Here is a 22,811-nt window from a genome sequence, read left to right as displayed (position 1 = left end):
AGTTTCTTTTTCATTTTTTCCATTTGCATTATGTGTATTGTTTTCATAGATCTGTTTACATCACTCGGCCTCAAGTGTATCTCCCCTTGTATTTCTCAATTCTTTGTGTTTTTCATTTCTGAGAAAAAGGAATATTCTATAGCTGTCTTATTTAGAAGATATCATAAGTTTTTAAGCTATAGTTTTTCCTGAAATTTGTTTAATGCTGTATTTGCTTTTTTGTATATCTTTCTGTTAGATTTGTCTAAAACTGAGAGAGGATCATTGAAACCTCCAGCTACTCTTTTATTACTGTCTGTCTTCTTGTAGTTCAGTTTAAATTTTTTTAATGAATTTAGATATTAAGGTACTTGTAGCATATACGTTTAATAATGATACTACTTTGTTATCTGTGGTTCCTTTCAGCATAATTTAATTGCATCCTTTATCCCTTTTTATGTTGCGAATGTTTGTTTTCGCATTATTTGATAATGTGATTGCAACTCTTACTTTTTGGATTTTAGATTATTCTATTGATAATATTTTTCTTTCCAGCCTGTCATTTAACTGTGTTTCTTGTAAGGAAAATTATGAGGTTTTTTCTTAATCCAATCTGTCATTCTTTTTCAGTTTATTAGATTGCTTTATCCATTCACCCGTAAAGATATGAGTTAGGTTTCTATTTTCCTCTCTTTGTTTCTAATACTCTTCCCCTGAATGTGGAATTTTCTCCCCTCTTCCTCTGTGAACACAGCACTTTGTCTCTTCAGTTATTTTTTCTTGATACTTTAAGACAACGCTGTTCCCCTCTGGCTTTCTGCTCTTGAACCTCATGCTCCCTTTCTGTTTGTTTCTCCTTTTCCTAGTTTTGCAGTTACTAACAAGTTAACTTTAATTCCATTTTCTCTCTAACTTTTATTTAGCTATTAAATTCTTCCCTGTTTTTCCTTTCAGATAAGTAGTGAAGTTAAATAAAAATCCTTCTTTTCCTCACTTTAACTTGTGTTGGTTTTTAGAATTTTATTTCCTCTGAACTTTTCTGAAAAAGAATTTTGTTCCCTCATTCTCTCAGTATTTGTCTTCCTTTTCTATCTTTGATTCATGGCCTTTATGTTTGTTTAGTCCTTTAGCTTCTGTATTCTTCATTGAGTTAAAGCTTTTAAAGTGCCTACCTTGGGTTTCTTCTTCTAAACAGTTTCTGTGTTATTGCTTTATCGATTTTGTTCCCTGGCCACCTTTTTCCAGTTGTGATTTGCTCTTAGAAATACCAATTCCTGGGAGCAGCTAGGTGGTGCAGTGGATAAAGCACCGGTCCTGGATTCAGGAGGACCTGAGTTCAAATCCTGCCTTGGACACTTGACACTTACTAACTGTGTGACCCTGGGCAAGTCACTTATCCCTTGTTGCCCCAAAGGAAGGAAGGAAGGAAGGAAGGAAGGAAGGAAGGAAGGAAGGAAGGAAGGAAGGAAGGAAGGAAGGAAGGAAGGAAGGAAAGAAAGAAAGAAGGAAGGCCCAAGTTAGGAATTTTCCTATGTTCTTTATTGTGCAGTGCATAATTAACCTTTGTTCTTCCCATGGTCATTTTTTGCCCCATTTGCCATGAAATCTCCCTGTGTTCATGCTCTCCCCCTTTGCTGGGTGTCATTTCTCCTCCAGAGCTCTGATTCACTTCACAAGACAGTTTGAATTTGGTACTTCCTAAACACCAAATTCCTGCAGATTCTATTTATTGTAAGGTCCCCATCTCCCTCTATAGAATATCTGTATTCCTCTTGGGAATATTGTTTAGTGGGGCACCCTGCTCACCCCATTGTGGGAAGAATTTCCCCTATCGTTCCTCTCTTTCAATCTTCCCCTTTGCCTCCTTGCCTATTCTCCTGTCGATTATCTTCTTGTTGAGAGACTAGAGGAATGATTATTTCTTCATTGACCTTTGACTTAATTAGGGTACATCTCATATTCCCTTCTATTATCCTCGTCTTCTCCCTTCTCGCTCCCTTTTCTGTAATTTAGTTTCCTCTAAAACATTGATTCACCTCTAGGTGTCATATTGTGAAATGTATGATGTTTCAGGCCTGTTTCTTCACTATCACTTTTATTTGTCTTCAGTTTTTACCCTAGTCTCCTTGTGTGTTTTTTTGAAAGAAATCTCTCAATTGTATCTTCATTGTTATTTCATTTTTGTTGTTCTTAGATGCTACATTTGTTTAACTTGTATTTCTGTTATCTAGGGTATTTAAAAAACAGTTTGTTCAAGTTTGGTTTTCTTTCTAAGAATGCCTTCAACTTTTCTTTTATATTAAACATCCATTTTTTTCCCCCAGTAATGGTTAGGCTCAGTTTACAGGGCCTGTCACCTTGGGTTACATCCTAAGCTCCTTTACTCTTCCTAATACAATATGACAGGTTCTGAATAGTTTTGGTATAATTCACATTTCCTATGCTTTACATCTGAAGATTCATCTTCTGTTCCCTCACAGAATTTGTTGTTTGTCATTGGAAATGTTAAGTTTAACCACTTTGTTTCAAGCTATTTGGGGTGGGGGTTGGGGTGGGGCAATGAAAGTTAAGTGACTGGCCTGGGGTCACACCATTAGTAAGTGTCAAGTTTCTGATGATGGATTTGAACTCAAGTCCTCCTGAATCCAGGGCCAGTGCTTTATCCACTGTGCCACATAACTATCCAGGCCAGATTTTTTTGGGGGGGGGGAGGGGCGGGGCAGGGCAGTGGGGGTTAAGTGACTTGCCCAGGGGCACACAGCTAGTAAGCGCCAAGTGTCTGAGGCCGGATTTGAACTCAGGTCCTCCTGAATCCAGGGCCGGTGCCTTATCCACTGTGCCACCTAGCCTACCCTCACCACTATGTTTCTTGGAGTGACCTTCATAGTGGACTTTTTTCTTTTTTTCTAGAAGTGATGTCTGGAGTCATTCAACTGGCACTTCATTATCTGTGTTTAGAAGTTCTGGTCAGTTTTCTTGTATTATTTCTTGCATTGTGAAATTTAGGTTTCTGATTTCTGTTTTTCCAGCTGCTCTCTAATCCTAAAGTTGTCTTTCTACATCCTGTCTTTGATATCGGTGTGGTTTGCCTATATAGAGAACAGCCTTTCTTTTAACATAATAGATATTTAAACTCTTCCAGATAACCCTTTACTTTGGTATATTTGCATTTCCAATCAGTTATTTCTTTTGTTTCTTTGGTGAGATTTGCCATTGATTTATGTTGTTCTGCCTACCAATTATTTCTACTATGAAGGCCATAAATTCTGCTTTTGCAGTTCTTATTCTTCTGTTAAAACATTCAAGAATATCTGACTATAATTCCATAACCTCTTAGCAGTCCTCAGGGTCTTAAGCCTCATTAGGTGTTGATTCATTTTTCTTTCTTTTGCAATATTTATTCATAAATATCCGGGCTCTTAGCTGATTAAGAGCCCATATTTCCTCCTGTTATTAATATCTTTCTTAGGGGCAGCTAGGTGGCACAGTGGGTAAAGCACCGGCCCTGAATTCAGGAGTACCTGAGTTCAAATCCAGCCTCAGACACTCGACACTTACTAGTTGTGTGACCCTGGGCAAGTCACTTAATCCCCACAGCCCCACCAAAAATAAATAAATAAATGAATGAATGAATGAATGAACGAACGAACGAACGAACAAACAAATAAATAAATCTTTCCTGTTGGTTCATCTGCTTGTACTCGGTGTCTTTAACTGATTATTATTTTTTTCTCCCAGGATCTTAAGTAATTTCATTCTTTATTCCTTAAATTCCCCTATTGCTCCCTTTCCGTCTCTTTCTCCATTGATTGCCATTTCCCCAAAGGCTAAGTCTCAAAGGGATCACACCTTCCTCTCGTGCAGGGCAATTCACATTTCACAGGCCTCAGTCTTTGCCCCAATTCAAACTGAAGAGTCAAAATTGGCTCCAGCTGGATGCTAGACTCTTTCCTTTAGGCTTAGTGGAGTGTCACATAGCCATATATCTGTTTTCTGTACCAGTTTTTGTTATGGAAAATATCAAAGGCTATTGGATTTGGCAGTTAAGATATCATAACTCTGGAGAGATTATTTTTGGGTGAATGATGAGGTTAAAAGCTAGACTGTAGATGGTTAAAAAGAGAGAGAAGAGTAAATGGAGGTATCCTTTGCAGATGACCTTCTCAAGGAGTTTAAATACAAGAGCCAGGAAAGATATAGAACAGGAGTTAGCAGGGATAGATGAATCAAGTGAGGGTTTTTAGAGGATGGATGAAACATGGAGGCAGCCGGGAGACACAGATTAAAGATAAGTGAGAATAAGAATGATAGAGGGGGCTTGGGCATCTGCTTTTGGGAATAGCGTGAGATGACATGCATGTAGAAGGGTTGCCTTTGGTAAAGCAAAGGGTCACCTCTTCATTTAAGACAGGGGTGAAGACCCACATGTACAAAAATATTTATAGCTGCTCTTCTTGTGGTGGCAAGGAATAGGAAATTGAGGGGCTACCCATCCGTTGGGGAATGGCTGAACAAGCTGTGGTATATGAATGTAATGGAATTCTATTGTGCTTTGAGAAATGATGAGCAGGAGGAGTTCAGAAAAAACTGGAAAGACTTGCATGAGCTGATGATGAGTGAGATGAGCAGAACCAGAAGAACATTGTACACAGTATCATCAACATTATGTGTTGATCAACTGTGATACACTAGATTCTTCTCACCAATACAGTGGTACAAGAAAGTTCCAAAGGACTCATGGTGGAAAAGGCTCTCCAAATCCAGGAAAAAAAAGAAACTGTGGAATATGGATGCTGATTGGACCATACTATTTCTTTTATTTTTGGTGCTGTTGTTTTTCTTTTTTGAGGTTTTTCCTTTTTGCTCTGATTCTTTTCTTAAAACATGACTAATGCAGAAATATGTTTATTGTTATTTTATATATATATACACACACACACACACACACACACACACACACACACACACACACACACACTTATATAAAACCTATATCATTTTACCTGCTGTCTAGGGGCGGGGGGGAGGGAGGGAGAAAAATTTGAAATTGGAAATCTTATATAAACAAATGCTGAAAACTAAAAATGAAAAGAGTATAGTCCAGCAAAATAAATTCCTGAATTATTCATGTCCAAAAAAAGGATAGGGGTGAAGGAAGAGATTTAGGTGATAGGAGGAGGAGAAAAAAGGGAACTCTTGGTAAATGGCCTCTTTTTTTTTTTTTTTAAGCGAAATATGAGTCAAGGTTCTTGGCTAAAAGGATTTGGAAGAAGGAAAGCCATAGGAAGTTTAAGGAAGGATGAACTGTTTTGGAAGGGCCACTGGGGTGATTGGGAAAATGGATTTATTAGGGAGGCTTAAAAGGATTGTCTAGGATTGGTTAAGGCTCAGGTGAAGTTATATAACCTAAATTTGGACTCAGTTACATGACTTTCTCCATCTTTGGTCAGTAGCACATGTATAGGAATGTAGATAGTGGTGGTTATTCAAGGTTGGGACTTGGCAGGGCACCATCAGCAATATGATAAGGGGGAAAGGAACTCAGGATTGGAGGTCAGAGTATGGACAAAGAGCAAGGAGAAAGATGAAATGCTAATAGATTGTGATCAGGGGAATTTTAGAGTTCATGAACAGGGAAGTTGTACATTTTGGAGTAATGGTCATGGAAAAGGAGTAAATTGAGCATCTGAGAGGTTAGGATTTTAGGAGGAGTATCAATATGTATGTTGACGTCACCTGGTATGAGGGCGGGAGTTGGGAATATTGAATTTATTGAGAAAGGAAGGGGAGTGTCTAGCAGGTCTGTAGATGGCTGTCACCCAGATTTTGATTGGGTGGTAGGTATATATTACATGAACCTCAAAAGAGGAAAATTACCCAGTAATGGTGATAGCCCATTGTTAGAAATTCTTTTTTGAACTGAAATCTGACTCTATAACTTTTCCCTATTGATCCTAGTTTTCTCTCCATAAAATCAAGCAGAATAAGGTTAATCCCTTTTCTGCCTCATCTCATTTGAAGGCATTGATTACTTTCCTTTCCCCAAGTTTCTTCTTGTCTCTAACTTAGCCTAAACAACTGTAGTTCTTTCAGGTGATTCTTGCCTAACATGATTTCAAGTTCTCTCACCAGTGTAGTTGTTTTCTTTTAACTGATTCCATTTTGTCAGTGTCCTTTCTAAAATGAAACACCATAAACTTAAAACAATATTCCAGATGTTGTTTTAGCCAGGGCAGTGAATGATGTAGTTATTATCTGCCTGGGAATACTTCTGTTAATGTAGCCTGGGATTAGTTTTTGGCTGCTTACTTATATTTTTGGAACTTTGAATTTGCTTAGCTATTAAATTCTTCAGAGCTTTTTTTCTTTTCATTTTATATAAATTCTGTCTTTTCATGTCTTCTCTCAGCAGGAGAGGAGCAATTGGCTTTATCCCTAATGCTGTGATTTCCTAGTACTCCCTCTAGACCATTGATTGACCACTCATTACCTGGTATCCATGTTACCCAGTTATTCTGCTCTCCAGATTCTTACCACCATTGTCCAGTACCCATATCTACCTTCAGTGATTAATTTAGTAACAATTAATTAAATTTTTGCTATGTGGGAGATTTTATATTGGTATGACACAGACTTAAGGTCCTACCATAGGCTTTTCCCTTCTAGTCTGACACAAACATCCCATCTGATATAAGACAGTAGTTCTGTATTAAGGGTATTTATTGAGAGTATGTGTGCCTGCTAGGTGATGATTTTTTTTAAGTGTCCAGAGTAGTTCATTAAAACAATTATTAAAAGAATGAAGATGTTTTTTTAAAAAATGTATTGCACAGCAACATCTTAATCATTTATGTATTCCTCATTTTAAAGGTTCGGATGGCTCTGAAAAAAGCTGAGAAGGAATTTGAACTAAGAAGTAGTTGGTCTGTTCCTGATGCATTGCAAAAATGGCTTCAGTTAACACATGAAGTGGAAGTACAGTACTACAATATTAAAAGGCAAAATGCTGAAATGCAATTAGCAATTGCTAAAGATGAGGTATTTTATTTTGTCTCATGTTTTAAGAATATGTTGATTTTGTTTATTAATAAGATCATTCAGTATGGCATTATCCTAGCCTTCCAAGGTCTTGGAATGTCCCGAGTAATATTTTTTCATTTTTAGATTTAGTTTTGCTGTAGTATAAGGTTATAAAATTTACACTAAATTTAGAAGAATATGTATTTTACCAGTTAACATTTTCCATCATTATTATAAATGTTTTATACAGAGCTTTTCTCCTCCAGGTTGCTGCTTCATATCTGATTCAGGTTAGTAGCTACTGAAAGTTCTTATCTGACACCTTATTTAATTGTTTGAAATAAGATGAAATGTTGGCTTGGTTTCTAGTGAACCCAAGTGCTTAATTAATTAACTAACTCCCTCTATTATACTAGGGTCTAGTTAATACTTGTTTTGTAGCCTCAGTGGAACGATTAAGATTTTGTTGTTGTTTGTTTGTTTGTTTGTTTCAGCAATAGAGATTAGGGAAAATTATTTAGCACAAGGATTTGAGTTTTCATTGATTAATAATGCAATTTGAGAAAGCATGCCACTTCATTGTTCTATTCTTTTGAAACTATAAAATTGTTTTCTGAGTTATTAATCTTATAACAATTTCCATGATTATTAAATTTATTTTAAGCAAATAAACTTCATTAATGTGTGAGTATTATATATATATAAATGTTTTAAGATTGATATTTAGATTCTTTCTTTTCTGATTTTCTTAGGCAGAGAAGATTAAAAAAAAGAGAAACACAGTCTTTGGGACTCTGCATGTTGCACACAGCTCGTCTCTGGATGAGGTGGACCATAAAATTCTTGAAGCAAAGTAAGAAAATTAAAATCAGTAATCTCTTTTAATTTCATGATTTACATTTTTTTTTAGCAATTTACAAAGATATTTACATCAGATTTTGGCATGTTGTTTTGATAAGGTAAATTCTACAAACAATTATGCCCTTCTAAGAGTGAATAATTTTTTTCCCCTTTATCAGTGTCAATAAATACATGATATTAATTATTCTACTGTGAACTCTTTATAGTCACATTTGTTATTTCACATCAAATTCATTGAGATGACGAATAACTACTGTCTTCACTTTTCCCAGGAAAGCTCTCTCTGAGTTGACAACTTGTTTACGAGAACGGCTTTTTCGCTGGCAGCAGATTGAGAAGATCTGTGGTTTTCAAATAGCGCATAACTCAGGGCTACCAAGCCTGACGTCTTCTCTTTATTCTGATCACAGTTGGGTAGTGATGCCTAGAGTCTCTATTCCACCCTACCCAATTGCTGGAGGAGTTGATGACTTAGATGAAGATACACCTCCAATAGTTTCACAATTTTCAGGTAGGTTAACATGGTTCAAATAGATGGTACAATAGATGATTATAATTAAACTAGTTAAAATAGATGATATACTTTAAAAAAAACAACCCAGATTTCTAATGTAGTTTTCTTTATTGTTGCCTGAGAGTCTGTTTGTTCTCTTCCTCTGATACTTTTTTTTTTGGGGCGGGGCAATGGGGGTTAAGTGACTTGCCCAGGGTCACACAGCTAGTAAGTGTCAAGTGTCTGAGGCTGGATTTGAACTCAGGTACTCCTGAATCCAAGGCCGATGCTTTATCCACTGCGCCACCTAGCTGCCCCTCTGATACTTTTTTTGCAGCATCAATTAAATACTCAGAATTCAAAAGTATGATTTGTGAAACCATGATATTACTGAATTTAAAGAAACACTGAAGATTAATTTGCTTAACAAACCAGTCAGCATGTATTTAGTAAACACCCACTGCTCATACAAAGCATAGTTACAAAGAAACACTAAACCAAGTCACATGAACCAATAACTAATAGTTGATGATAAGTACTGTCCAAAAAATATGGACAGTTGGACAATAAGTATGTTAAACTTCAAGGAAAACTGCATAATAATGAAAACTGAGGCCACAGTAAGTCTCGTAAGGTCACAGGACGAGCAGCAATAAACCCTCCACCAGGTGTTGATGCAGAGAACATCAGCTTCAGTGCCAGAGGATCTGGGGTCCGGTTCTGGTTCTGTCCTGATATGGCATTTGGCAAGTAACTTAACCTCTCCTCCAACTAAGTTGGAGAAGAGGCATAAAAATAAAAGCGTGTGGGTTTTGTTTGTTTGTTTGTTTTGGCTGTACTTTTTTAGTAAAAAAAGAAAACTTGCTGTAAGAATACTCTCCTGCATTAATATGATACAGTAGTAGCAGCAAGTGGCATTTATACAAGATGTCTCAAAAGCTTTAGTGCTGTTTTAAGCTATTAGTGCTTAAATCTGCACTAAGACCTTTGGGACATCCTATGTAAATGCTAGTTGTTCTTAGTACTTAACTCAGAATGCATTAAGACATTTGGGATAACTGTTATAATACTTTCAGGTTGCAGAGTATTTTATATACATTAAGTTTATTATTACCATGCTTCAAGATGAAATAATTTTATTATTAGTACTACCTTCCTCCATTAACACAGATCAAAACTTCTCTGACTGGGTAGACCATGTTTCAGATTTTCTGTAGCCAAAAAAAATATATCACCCCAGCAGTGAATAAGCCTTTGTAAAATTAGCTAGCCATTGATATTCATTAACTAAATTAGATATATTTGTTTAGCTTTAAAACTTAAACTGAAATTTTGAATTTATGACATTTGAGCATATAGAAGATCCAATTTGGATTTTTCTTATCCCAAGTATTGCTGCTTTATCAACGTTTGGCATAGAAACTTGATAATTTATAAAGTTGAACTGAATCTTATTTTTCTCTTGTTGATATGACTGCTAATATTTTAATAAGTCTATGGAATTATGTATTTATTCTGAAAATTAGCTAATCTAATACTATCTTTTAAACATAATTCTCTTGTGCACTTCTTATTGTTGTTAAGAGCAGCAAAGTTGCCCAATCAGATAATTTGGTGAAGGAGTTCTATAGATGTTATTTGAAGAGGGCAGACAACAACAAACAACTTGATTGGTTTCCAGCTAAATGTTTCTCTTGGATATTCCATTATTAAACATTATTAAACATAGTTCATCCCCTTTCTTCTTTGCTCCCTTCCCACTTCTCCTCCTTTTTCTTTTCTGCCCTTCTCTCTTCCTTCCCTATATCTTCCCTGTCTCCTCCTTGTCTTTCCTCTCCCCTTTCCTTTTCTTTCTGGACCCCTGATTTCATTTACGTAGGGAATTCCTTATGATGAAAGTCCCTCCATCAGTACAGATTACAACTGCTCCTCAATATAGAGATTTAGAGAGCTTCCTGGGCGCAGTGAAGACATAAAAGATATTCCCAGAGTCACAAAGCCAGTGTGGACTCGAGGTAGATTTGAACCCAGGTATTTGTGACTCTGAGCCTGGCTCTCTATGGATCTGGTGGTCTTTCACGTCTATATTGTATGTGAGGAAGTGGAGATTTAGAGAGGTAGTGTGATTTGTCACATGATGGAACTCGAACTTGGTCCTGCGCCTTTTAGCTCCGAGCTCAATGCTTTGCTCGCTATTTATGCATTACCCTTAAAACTGATATCTAGTTAGTACTAATGGCGACTGTAAATTACATTTTTATGCCAGGTTCAGGTTTACAAAGTGTTTTTTATATATTTCTTTTTTTCTTCATGACAGCCTAGAGGTAGTTTCAAATACTATTGTACATAATTAAAAAAAAATTGTTACTAAATCAGAGTATTTGTAGTGAGAGAAGAATATAGGGAGGAAGTAGAAATAAAAACAAGCTTGGGATTTTAAAACAAAAAATTATATATGTAACAACAAAATTTATTTGCAAAATTTTGTCTCTATTAAACATCTCATCCCTAAAAAATATATGTACATATATATTATACACACACAGTACATACACACATGCATACATATACATACAAACACAGACATATATGTATACATATACATATACATTTATAGCTATAGCTATGTATTAATTGTTAGATGAGAGAGTTCATTCTTCCTTTGATAGTGTACTAAAATCAAAATTCACTTTTCTGAAAAAACTGATGGAGTCTGAATGCAATTCAGAGTATACTTTAAAAAAAATCTTTATTTTTCTTGTTTTTTGTGTGTGTAGGGCGGGGTCTGTTTTCTTTTACATACTAATATGGAATTACGTTTACATAACTGCAGATGTATAATTTATACCTGATTTCTTACCTTCTCAAGGGAGGGGGGAGGGCAGAGAGGGAGAGAATTTAGAACTTGAAATTTTAAAAAATGAACATTAAAAATTATTTTTACATATAGTTGGAGAAAAATAGAATATTTAAAAAATTAAAAATTTGCTCCCCATTTGCTTAGAATAAATAGGCAAACGAAGTATGATGCACATCTTGTTTCTGGCGTAAATTCAATACTTAATAAATGGTAGTTGACTGACTGCTAACTTCACTCCTGATTAAATACCTCTGATTAGACAAGTAGTGAACACTGTTGGAACTACCTGTAGGTGAAGTTATGTGACAGCTGCTTTTTTTAAACTACTGTACAGTATTGTGGTGAGGTTCAGATGAAATCATGTATGTGATGTACTTGCATATATTAAAGATAGTCAACAGATATTTTTAAAGTACTTACTGTTTAAAAGCTAGGCAATATGCTAAGTGTTAGGGATATTAAAAACATAAATCTCAAGTGTTATTAGTGATGTTCAGAATATATATGTTCCTAGAAAAAGGACTTTTTGATTAATTTCTTTATAGTGAATCTAAATTTCACATTGCTTGCTACCAGAAAATCAGAAATGGAGAATGGAAAGGTATAGACGTCATAAAAAAAAATAAATGGACTTGAGATATAGTATAATTATAATTAATTAAGAAGCTAGCCACTTTACATTATTAAAAATGTGGAGTATTACAAAATTAGTCATACTTGCCTTATAATTTTTACACGTTTTTAAAAAACTATTAATAATATTTTAATGAAAGGCAACTGAAGCCTTGTCTAATCTTTTCATTTTAGTTACAAACATATGACAATTAAAAATATGAGACATAGACATTAATAAAATCTAATCATTTTATTAATATGGCCAGAATTATATTAATAAAAAGAGGTCTGTGGTGCCTCTCTCAGACCAAAGACCCCTTGCTTGCACTTGGGTCTCAGTTAATATACCCATCTAAATGTAGGAAGTCTATCACACAGCAATCAAATCTAATAGGTTAGCATCATTAATATCTAATTGATTGAGCATGATTGGAGGTGGGTTATATTAAAATGAAGTTGGGGATAGTGACTCAAGTAAAGATGATATCAGGGAGAAATGTAGAAGACCCCAGACCAAGCTGTGGGGGCACAATGGTTCCCACCTAGAACTAGTTCATGAAGGCCAAATCTCATCAGTAAAATCCTTCAACTTATCTAGACAAAAGAATCTGTCTCCACTGGAGGCTCCTTTTTGTGAGTTTGGCTTGGCCCAAATAGAGAGAGTGACTGAAATCTTTTAAGGAGACCTTGCCTTTATTTGAAGGGAAGAGAAGACTAGCAAAGAAGGGCAGAGCTTTGGGTCCCCCAAAATATTGATTATTAATAATTATTTCTTACAAACCAAAAGGACAGTAATAACTTAGAAAAATTATGTATAGTTGGAGTCGAGATGTTAGAGTAGCCAGAAAGAGTAGAGCTGAGAATATATCTGGACAAAACTCCCTAAATATCTAAAAAAATATACCAGGTTGAATTTTGTTGGGGAAATGCAGAAAAAAATCACGAGTCATTTGTCCAGCCCAGGTCAGCACAGGGCGACAGAGAGTTCTGTTGACACTGGGGATGGGGCCAACCTAGGAGTATTCTGCACTTGGAGAATTTTAGTGCCCAGAGTGAGATTATAGACCCATACTGGTACATCACTTGGGGACAGGTGGCAACTGGAAGCTTTGTTGCCTATTGAAGTTATGTGCGATCACAGATGCAGTTTAGACTGAGAAGGGAACATGTTCCCAAGGGTAGAGTTCATGGGTAGGGAGAGCCTGAGTAGTATACTTAGAAAGGAGGAAGTCAGAAGCAAGCAGCATCAGTGTAGCTCGAATCACAAAAGTAGAGAGCAATGTCTCTGTGCCAGCATCTAGGTTGCCACCCCCCCCCCCAGAAGAACAACCAGGGTAGCAAATCCAGACCAAAGTGGAACTTATATTTCTGTTACTGTGATCCAAGAGAGCTTTCCAAAATGGCTGATAGGGGCTGAGTTCAGCAGCATTCTACTGTTGTTCAAACCAAAACCTAGGAATTTGTAGAGCTCGGTGTAAAAGGGCATCAGTCAGATTTTGCCCTGCATCAGATCACTTTGGGAACACTAAAAGTATTTGCAGTTCTGAGCCCAAGCTTTCTCTGAGATGCTGGCACAACACAACATTCAATACCCTAAAGAAAGCAGCAACAAGACTAAGACTAATTCAGACCTTCCATCTAAAAGTGTGACAGAGTCTATCCCCAGCATCAAGTCAGAAGCTAGGAAGTAGGCTGGAAGAATGAACAAACAAAAAGAAAGTTTCCTGTCATGAAAAACTGTTATGAAGACAGGGACATGGAGGGCAAACTCAGAAAAAGAAAATGAGTCCAAAACATCTACAAGCAAAGCCTCAGAGAAAAACACAACTTGGGCACCAATTCAACTAGAATTCCTGGTAAAGAGGAAGCAAGAGATTTGTGTTGTTGTTGTTGTTTTGGGGGATTTCTAAAAAGAGTTTAAAAAGTTTGTAGAAATGAAATTAGAATATTTGAGGACCAAATTGGAAAAGAAATGAGAGCTATGGAAGAAAGAATTTGAAAGGTAATTAAGAGTTTGACAAAGAAAATATAAAACTTTGCCCAGGCAAGCAAATTCCCTGAAAATTTGAATGAACCAAATAGACACCCAAAAGTTTAAAGACTTGTATGACCTTGGACAAGTCACAACTTTCCTTTGGGTCTCAGTTTGCTCAGATCTAAGCGGAGAAGGTCTTAAAGGTCAAGATCCCTTACAGCTCTTTATCAATCCTATTAGTTTGTATGTAATTTTATAATGGCTGTTTGGTGTTGTGTATAGAGAGCTGACCTCAAAGTTAAGAAGACTTAGGTACTTTCTGACACATGCTGTGTGACCCTGGGCAAGTTGCTTAACTTCTTAGTGCCCTAGTCAACTAATCAACTTTCTAATACTATAATTAGTTAATTGTTGAGCAGGGGCACCTCTCCATTGGTCAATAGCATTTCCCTAACTCAGTGAAAGTACCATCTCTTCCTCCCCCCCAGATGCACTTAAGTAACATAGAACAAAATGATTCCCTAATTTATAACTTCTTGAAATTATTTGATTTTAGTACGTATTGTGAGATTGAAAATTGGATATATGAGCATTAAACTCCCCCTTTAACTTTTCCCCTTATATATCTCCCAGACCACCAAGAAAAAGAAGCCTCTGAGCTTTAATCAGTGAGGGATTAGTTTTTATTGTTTGGGAATTAATTAGACAACAAACAGGTGATACCAATTAGGGAAATAGGAAGGTAGAAATACAAATGAATAATCTTAGATCTAAGCTTAGTCTTTATTCCATTATAAAACTCACTGAATCCCAAACTGCCTGCCAGGCCGAGAACCAGCACCGATCACCAAAAGCGTGCTCCATCATGGCTAAGCTTAACCGCCAGAGCGAGAGAAACTGAACTTCCGTTCCACCCTCAGTTTTTAAACTGCTGTCCTGGAAGTTGGTGCCCTTGGACATGGCATGCTTGGCCAGTTCTCTGGGCAGCAGCAGGCACACTGCCGTTCCTCGTGGTCTCCTCCCCAAAAGGGCGGTCCTTCAAAAGCCGCTTCAGTAGCATGCACTCAACTCTCAAATGATTCAGCTAAAACCTGTTTTGTTTTGTTTTGTTTTTTACCACACTGTATTTGATTGTAGTATCTGAAAAGTTACCTGTTTGCCTAAAATCATCCTGAAAATATGATGGTATGTTTAAAGAAATTCCATTTATTACTTGGAACCATGAATGCTTTTCCAGTTGATACAAGTATCCTTTAATTTATTATACTAATACTGTGAAATTTAACAATGTTAACAATGTTAAATCTTTAAGATTACTCAGTAAATTGAGATTAGGCAATTGGTGATATTATCGTTCAGTTGTTATCATATGCCTTTGTTCAATTTTATTTCTCTTGGCTTTTAAGCCAGTTGCTATCAAAATAAGTACTTATTTCTCAAAAAACTTAATTTTCTTATGAGCAAGTAATATCAGCCCTAGTAGTGAAGATGGTTAGACAGTTGTACCTCACAATTCTCTTTTGTTTGTAAATATCTAATATGAATAAAGGGAGCATATTGTCATAATTGCAGTTTGACTCTTGTATAGGGGAGTGCTCTTTAAATATGTTTTGTTTTTTAGGGTCCATACCGAAGCCTCCTGTATCATTAGCAAGAAGTAGCAGCCTTTGTCGTTCTCGCCGAAGTATTGTGCCATCGTCTCCACAGTCTCCACATCCTCAGCTTCCTTCCCATGCACCTCATCCTCGGCATCCTCACCATCTACAACATTCTTTGCCTTCCCCTGATCCTGACATTCTTTCAGTTTCAAGTTGCCCTGCTCTGTATCGCACGGAAGAAGAGGAGGAGGCCATTTACTTCACTGCTGACAAACAGTGGTATGAGTAATGAGCTGATTATTTAACAACTGGTTGGGCCTAGGCATGTGAAAATGTAGCCTGTCTGAGCTATGGTCACCTCCCTCACTCTCACCCCCTTAAAATGCTGTCATGACGGGTGTGATAGAGTGAGAGAGCTCTGCATTGAGAGACTAAAGAACTGGGTTCTGATCCCGGCTTGGCGACTTGTGTTAGTCGCTTAACCTTGTTACATCTCAGTTTCCTTACTTATAAGGAAATCCTCACATTGTGCGGATGATGTGCAAAAACCTGTTGGAAATTGTAAAACACTATCTAATTACAAAGAATACTACTATTAATAATAATAGGAAATATGATTTTGAGCTAGTCATTAACACCTGTGGGTCTCTGTTTACTTTTCTTTAAAATGAAGTGGTGGCACTAGATGGTATCTCACCTGAATTTTCCATGAGTCTTTTACTAGCACTGTTATTATAATTGTCATACACCTTCTGTGCTAGGAGACAAGCCTAGACTGCCTATATGTAGCACTTATGACCATGTTTCTCTGATTTGCCCTAAATTTTGTAAAAATCCTTCAAAAAAGGAAAAGAAGAATCAGACTGACGCAGTTATAAAATAATCACTTTGTCTAATTTTTTAAAGCATTCACCAAGTTGAAAGAAAATCTAGTGATTATTAGAATGATTATTGGTGATCAAGTGATAATTAGAATAAAATCATTAGGGGATAATAAATATTCTTTTTCCTCCTTCTAATTCTAACCTTTAGAGAATCCAGATTGCCTAAATTGGAAAAAATTGATATGATTCGTTTTCTGTTGTACTTCTGCAGTAAAATTGGCTGTAATAGTAGAGAAAACCCAGGAATGTGGAAAACTCAATTTAACTGTTTCAGCTTACTTGAATTACTCGCTCCCCAAATTTGTTTGGGTATGTAGGGATAAGAAACCTTCCAATATATTATGGGATTTAGTTTTATTAAGTTTTTATTGGATACTATCTTGTGAAATATTTTTAACCTGGGTTAGAATTTCACACACAAAGCAGCCAAATGGCAGAGAACAGCTGAGCCACATAACAAAACATCAAGTAAATTAATAGTTATAATGAAATAACGATCTGATTACAGAGGGAGTTGAGGGACAGAAAGCTAAACAGCCACAGTCAGTAATGGTATGTGCCATTCAGTTATTGATCGTCCATTCCTAGAGGAAGAATTATGGTAGAGTCTCCAACCACTTACTGATGGCCCTGAATTGTGTATCTGTCGATATGTGTACATTGGCCCTTGCCTTTAAATTGTACTGTGTTTCTGCCATTGAGATAAGTTATGTGCAAGTGCTTTGAAATGAAAAGTCCTGGGGAAAGTAAGGTATGATCATTAATCATATCATTATTGATTTATTTGTTGTGTTGTACAAAGAGTGAAAGAATTTGTCTTAGGAATTTATAAGCTTATAAAGTCAGCATTCACACAGATTTCTAATTATCACTTTATCACTAATAATCATTCTAATAATCACTAGATTTTCTTTCAAGTTGGTGAATGCTTAAAAAAAGTAGACAAAGGGATTATTTTATAATTGTGTCAGTCTGATTATACAAACTCAGAGGATTGTACATGAAATTCCAAATCTGTTATGTATTGCTTGCTTTTATTTTTATTTTTAATACACATTAAATTTAACCTCTAACTTTCAAAGCTTTTCTGCTTATCTTTGATTCTGTTCTCTTTTCCTATTGGGGAGTGGGGCTTCTATTCCACCCTCACATTTTCTTACCCATCACTGCATTAAGAAACAACAATAATATTCTTGTAACACACACACACAGTTTCACTTGATTCTCTCTTATATAAATATATATAAATAAAATTTTGCATGTTGAGTCCAGCAACTTTCTATAAGGAGGATAGTATATTCTAGAATCATGTTTAGTCATTTCATTCATGAGATTTCCTAAGGCTTTCAAAGTTGTTTTTCTTTACAGTGTTGTTGTTATATGAATTGTTCTCCTAGTTCTGGTTACTTTACTCTATATTCAAACTTTCCCAAATTTATCTGAAATTGTCCCCTTTATAATATCTTATTTTATGATAGTATTTCATTACATTCACATGCCATAATTGATTTATCCATTTTTCAATTGATGTGTACTCTAAGTTTCCAGTTCTTTTCCAGAACAAAAAAGAACCATTACATTTTTTTCATAATACATATCCTTCTTAAACTTGTTTGATTCATAGGAGAGCTACCCAGTATGATGTAAGTCGTCTTCTGAGTCTTGTATTATATTGGGGTCCCCAGGATGGTAGTCAGGCTATATCTTTGATTATGCATTATTCTTGCTATATGAATAGTCTACTTCCTTTTCTAGTGATCTTTGCCATGAATGTTTTTTACATTACTTCCTGTGCACAAGAATTATTGGTAACAGTTTCTAGATATTAGTATAAAATACATCTTGAAGATCAATGTCTTTATGTCATAAGATTATGTAGAATGAGGAAGAAACAGTTGTGGAGAAGAACCCCAGATCATCCTACATATATTAGAAATAATTGTAAACTAGAGCTCTCTTCTATTAGTTATGACAAAGTTAGCCATTAGTAGTTGTTAAGTAAGTTTATTTTTCACACCTTGGGGATGCATAGTGTGGTAAAATAATGGAATTTGGCACACGATTTCTTCAAGGAACCTGGAGTGTTTCCTTGATGCAACAATAGTTACAGTTACGCTTAAGGTTTAGCGACTTACTGAAAATCACAATTTGTTAGAGTCCAAACTAAAATTCATTTCTTCCTACTTTAATCCAGTATTGATTTCATTATGCCATGCTTTGTTATTTTTATGTCTTTATTTATTTTTGGTCTGGACCTGTGCTTTCATCAGTGTAAGGAACTTCTGGGGAGGAAATTCCCTTAATACAGATCAGCAGTTATTCTACAATTCGTATTCTTAAAGAGTTATCTGGGAAACTGAAATTTTAAGTGACTTGCCCAGGGTCACAAAGTCATACATATACCTGAGGCTGGATTTGAGTCCAGATTTTCCTGAACCTGCGATTGGCTTTCTATTATACCTCTACTAAACTATTAACTTAGTAACTTTAAACTGTAGAATGAAGCAAACGGACAGCATTTCTGTTGATTAACAAGACTGGTCTTTCCCAGGATAACGTGTGGGTGTAGTTAAAATGTTTCTCTACCTGAAAGGAAGCTTTTTTCAATTCTTATTATATTACCAGAAATACTTATTACTAATGCCTTCATCTTCATCATGCTGTCACCTACCTACCTTGTGCTTCTTAGGATGAGTGGTAGTGGTAACTTTGAGAGTATCCTACTACATGGGGTCTTCAGGCCTCTGTAACTCACCTCAGACACCCAAGCAATACTGGAAAATTTGCGTGGTGTTGTGGTCCCAAGAAATAGATGGATGGTTACAGGTGTGAATTGTGAGAATAATAATAGCACAGTACATAGTTTTATGAACAATTTCTTAGCATTCATTTCGATACGCCATTTCTACCTTTTGCCAATTATATCTCTTCTTGACTATCTCCCTAATTTTAATTGTGCCTTCCTACCATGAAACTTTCTCTTTTTTCCTTTACTTTTCTCAGGGAGGGAAAGGAGCAATAAAAATGTCATGAAGGAACTGGTATAGAATGATACCTATTTATTTAAAATCTTTTAATTTGAAAATTTTAGTGGATAAGGAGATTTAAAAAAAAATTTTGCCTGTTGTAGGTTAAAATCTTGATTTGAAGTTAGCTGAGTCTTCTTAAAGTGTTGTGGTAGACCAAATATTGTTTCTTCAAAAATATCAAGATCAGAGGTAGGAGAGTGGTAAATGAGAAATAATTGGGCAATATAAACAAAAGACTTTAATCTTATTTTTAAAAATCAAGGGAGTAATTCTTATTTGAGGATTTATCCAGAGGAGAGTCATGACTAACTCAAATGTTTTCAGAAGTTCTGATCATGTGCCCGGCAGAAACTAGAGTATAATCAGATACTGAAAAATCAGGGGTTAGGATAACATCTTTGGCAATAGAAAATTACAGTATTTCTCTTGGTGTTTGTACCTGTGGAAATGCACATTTTCACTTGTTCTCTTTGTTTAATTTGATTCTGCAATAGACCCTTCCAGTGTAAATATTTATCGAATTCCTTCTATAATATGGTAGGTATAAGGCAATTTTAAGAGGAATGTTCATTTTAAAAAATGATTTAAATAAGATAGAGCAACCTGGCCAATTTTATTTCATACAACTTTCTTTTAAGAGATATGATCTTTAGTTTAGTATTTTCATAGCACTGTACTTTCATGCATTTCATTTGATTTTTTACTTCTTTTTTAACTTGGAATAAATGAAACCAAGTTTTCCATTGTAAATTTTTAACTGTCCACTTTACCACAAAATTTAGGAAATAACTGTTAGAGGGAAGATGAAAACTATTTTTCATATGGTGATAAAACTCAATTGTTCTTTGAAATATACATTGAACAAGACAATAATTTGTAGTAAATCTTGAAAGAAAAAAAATTAAATTGTCTAGAATGTTGTAGGGTGGTCCTATTTTTGATCTGTTATAAATTATTTTCCAGATTAGAAATAAAAATATTTTAGCATTTCCTAAATTAAACATCAGATTTTTACATTGTTGAAAATCTTAATGAAGATTGTTCTTGGTTTGCTTATTGAAGTTTCTGAAATTCACTTTCAGTATCCCTCCTTTCAGACTACAGTAGATTGAATATCATTGTACATTCATTAAATTAGAATGTCATTTTTCCTGTCAGCATTTTATCTTTAGCTTTTTTGTTTTGATTTTATTTCATTCAGGGAAGTACCAGATACAGCTTCAGAATGTGACTCCTTAAACTCATCCATTGGAAGAAAACAGTCTCCACCTTCAAGCCTTGAGATGTACCATGCATTGTCCCCTCGAAAAATATCGAGGGAAGAACTCTCATTAGAAGATTCGTCCAGAGGAGACTCGCCAGTGACTGCTGCTATTTCCAGGGGTTCTCCTGATTGTATAGGTCTGACAGAAACTAAGAGTATGATATTCAGTCCTGCAAGCAAAGTATATAATGGTATCCTGGAGAAATCTTGCAGCATGAACCAACTTTCTAGTAGCATGCCTGTTCCTAAACCTCGCCACACTTCATGTTCATCAGCCAACAGTGAAAGCAAACCAGCTCAAGATATCCCACATGTCCCCAGGATAAGCAGCATCCCACAGGACCTTTGTCAGAATGGAGAAAAAAGCAAAAAGCCATCAAAAATTAAAAGCCTTTTTAAGAAGAAATCCAAATGAAGTGGCTGGTAGAAATCCATGAGTGTGGCATCATTAACCCTTTCTTTATCTTTCACTTAAAATTTTTTGTTGTTATTTTAAAATTTGAGGAATGTAATTCCATTTGGGCTTTCCAGAATGAATGCCATAGTGGAATGCCCTGAAAGGCAACTGTTTGATTATTAAAGTGACTCTGCCATCAGTACATCATACCAGCTGTCCCTGAAAAATTATTAAAACATTGAGACAGTTTACAGTTATTCCTGCCTATTTATTTCTGCTTTATTAGTGATGTATATAAAAACTTTTTTTGAAAGCCACTTTGGACTTCTGAGCTTTAATGGACTAGTAAGCCGGCATGGGCTTACAAAAAAATTTCTTGTTTACCAGAGCATCTTCTTATCTTTCCACAGAGCTATTTACAATACTGGACTAAGTAATTTAAAAGAAGTAAAACTAATTGCACTACTGTTTTCCTGACTGGAAAAAAAACAAAAACTGCAAGTGAAACTGTCTAGGGCTTATAAAATGACTAAAGAGAGGAGGCTGTTTTCACTTTTAAATCTAAATGGGTTTTTAAGTAGAACCTAGGATTTCTAACTGACTTGATTTCTGGAAATGGAAACCCACACTTTTATTATGGGAAGCTTCTTTAGACGCATTTATTATTCTAAAGTTTCAAGTCCTGCTGTAAAGATCATGGTTTTTGTTTCTGTTGTTTTTTCCCAAGGGCTTTCACTGTGATTTAACTGCGTTGCAGGATGTATGATAAAAGATACAAATAATTTAAAGAGATGAGGTTCTTGATTTTTTTTTTTGCAAGTAACAAACTTGGAACTTGATTGAAGGACTTAAAACATTCACAAACTTAAACTGGGGGGAAATATGGGCACTTGTTTACAGACTTTGAATAACTACAGAAGATATTTGGTTTGTGAAAATTTGTACTGTGGAAAAGATAATAAATTGGAGACATTATTACGTGGGATTGTGTTGATTTATGTTGAGGATGACACTCCACTAAAATAGTTATGTGGTTGCTTTCAAGCTGTGATAAGCTTCCTTGTTTCATTGCCATATAAATAATAGTGGCATTTTTGAAGTTGAGTTTTCAAAAGAATTTTTCTTTTCCTGCTTTATAATCTATATAACTTACAATATTAAATGTTCTAATATTAAGGCAAACAAATAGGCATTCATGATGCATTTAGGCTGCTGTAATTTATTAATTTGGATTCATTAAACTGACATTTCAGGTGGAATTTTCAGATAGAATGATAGCTTTATTTGGGTTACTTATAAAAGTTTAACTTGCTCTAAGGTAAATGTATAGTGCTTGGGATTTCCCCCCCTTTTTTTGCTTTCATCTCTCAGCACTTAAAAAAAAAAATCAGATCTCTTCAGCATTGTGTATGTTTGGATGAAAGACATACTTATTACCTGGAGTCAGTTGTTGCATAACATGGATGTTCCAAAAATAAGAGGTATTTAATGGAACTTTTCTATTAAGAGTACATGAAAATGCTGATTGGTAAACAAGAATTTTCACTCCAAAGAAATGCTTTCACTTATATGAATGTTATCAGTTGAAATGTCATGTAAGTTTATAACTATTCATTCTATTTAGTACTTGTTTAAGGACATGTTAAGATTTTTCTTTAGAATAGAATTTAAGATAATCTAAGTGATTCCTCTTAGCTTTTATGGTGCTTGATTCACAAGTTCCAGAATGAAAATAAAAAGGTTGAAGAAAAAAGGAAAAAAACCCTGTTAACTAAGAGTAGGATACATTAACTTGAAGGGTAAAGAAAAGAAACAGGAGCAGGGTTTACAGTGATT

At 35.4% G+C, this 22,811-nt stretch overlaps 1 protein-coding gene across 2 annotated transcripts in view; it reads left to right on the top strand.

Annotated features, from left to right (window-relative positions):
• Positions 1 to 21,950, top strand: part of STIM2 (stromal interaction molecule 2) — a 151,925-nt gene extending 129,975 nt beyond the window's left edge. The window contains exons 8-13 of one of the 2 annotated variants that reach the window (XM_043970949.1): positions 6,850 to 7,017; positions 7,266 to 7,289; positions 7,752 to 7,852; positions 8,133 to 8,371; positions 15,425 to 15,680; positions 20,516 to 21,950. In XM_043970949.1, coding sequence (XP_043826884.1) covers positions 6,850 to 7,017; positions 7,266 to 7,289; positions 7,752 to 7,852; positions 8,133 to 8,371; positions 15,425 to 15,680; positions 20,516 to 20,993 — 1,266 coding nt within the window. In that variant the 3' untranslated portion in view covers positions 20,994 to 21,950. The remainder of the gene's footprint in view (positions 1 to 6,849; positions 7,018 to 7,265; positions 7,290 to 7,751; positions 7,853 to 8,132; positions 8,372 to 15,424; positions 15,681 to 20,515) is intronic. The other variant, XM_043970950.1, reaches the window with a different exon arrangement.
• Positions 21,951 to 22,811: the final 861 nt, after the last annotated feature.

The sequence above is a fragment of the Dromiciops gliroides genome, chromosome 6, assembly GCF_019393635.1.
Source record: "Dromiciops gliroides isolate mDroGli1 chromosome 6, mDroGli1.pri, whole genome shotgun sequence".
Classification (NCBI taxonomy): Eukaryota; Metazoa; Chordata; class Mammalia; order Microbiotheria; family Microbiotheriidae; genus Dromiciops; species Dromiciops gliroides.
This window is presented reverse-complemented; position numbering and strand designations above follow the sequence as displayed.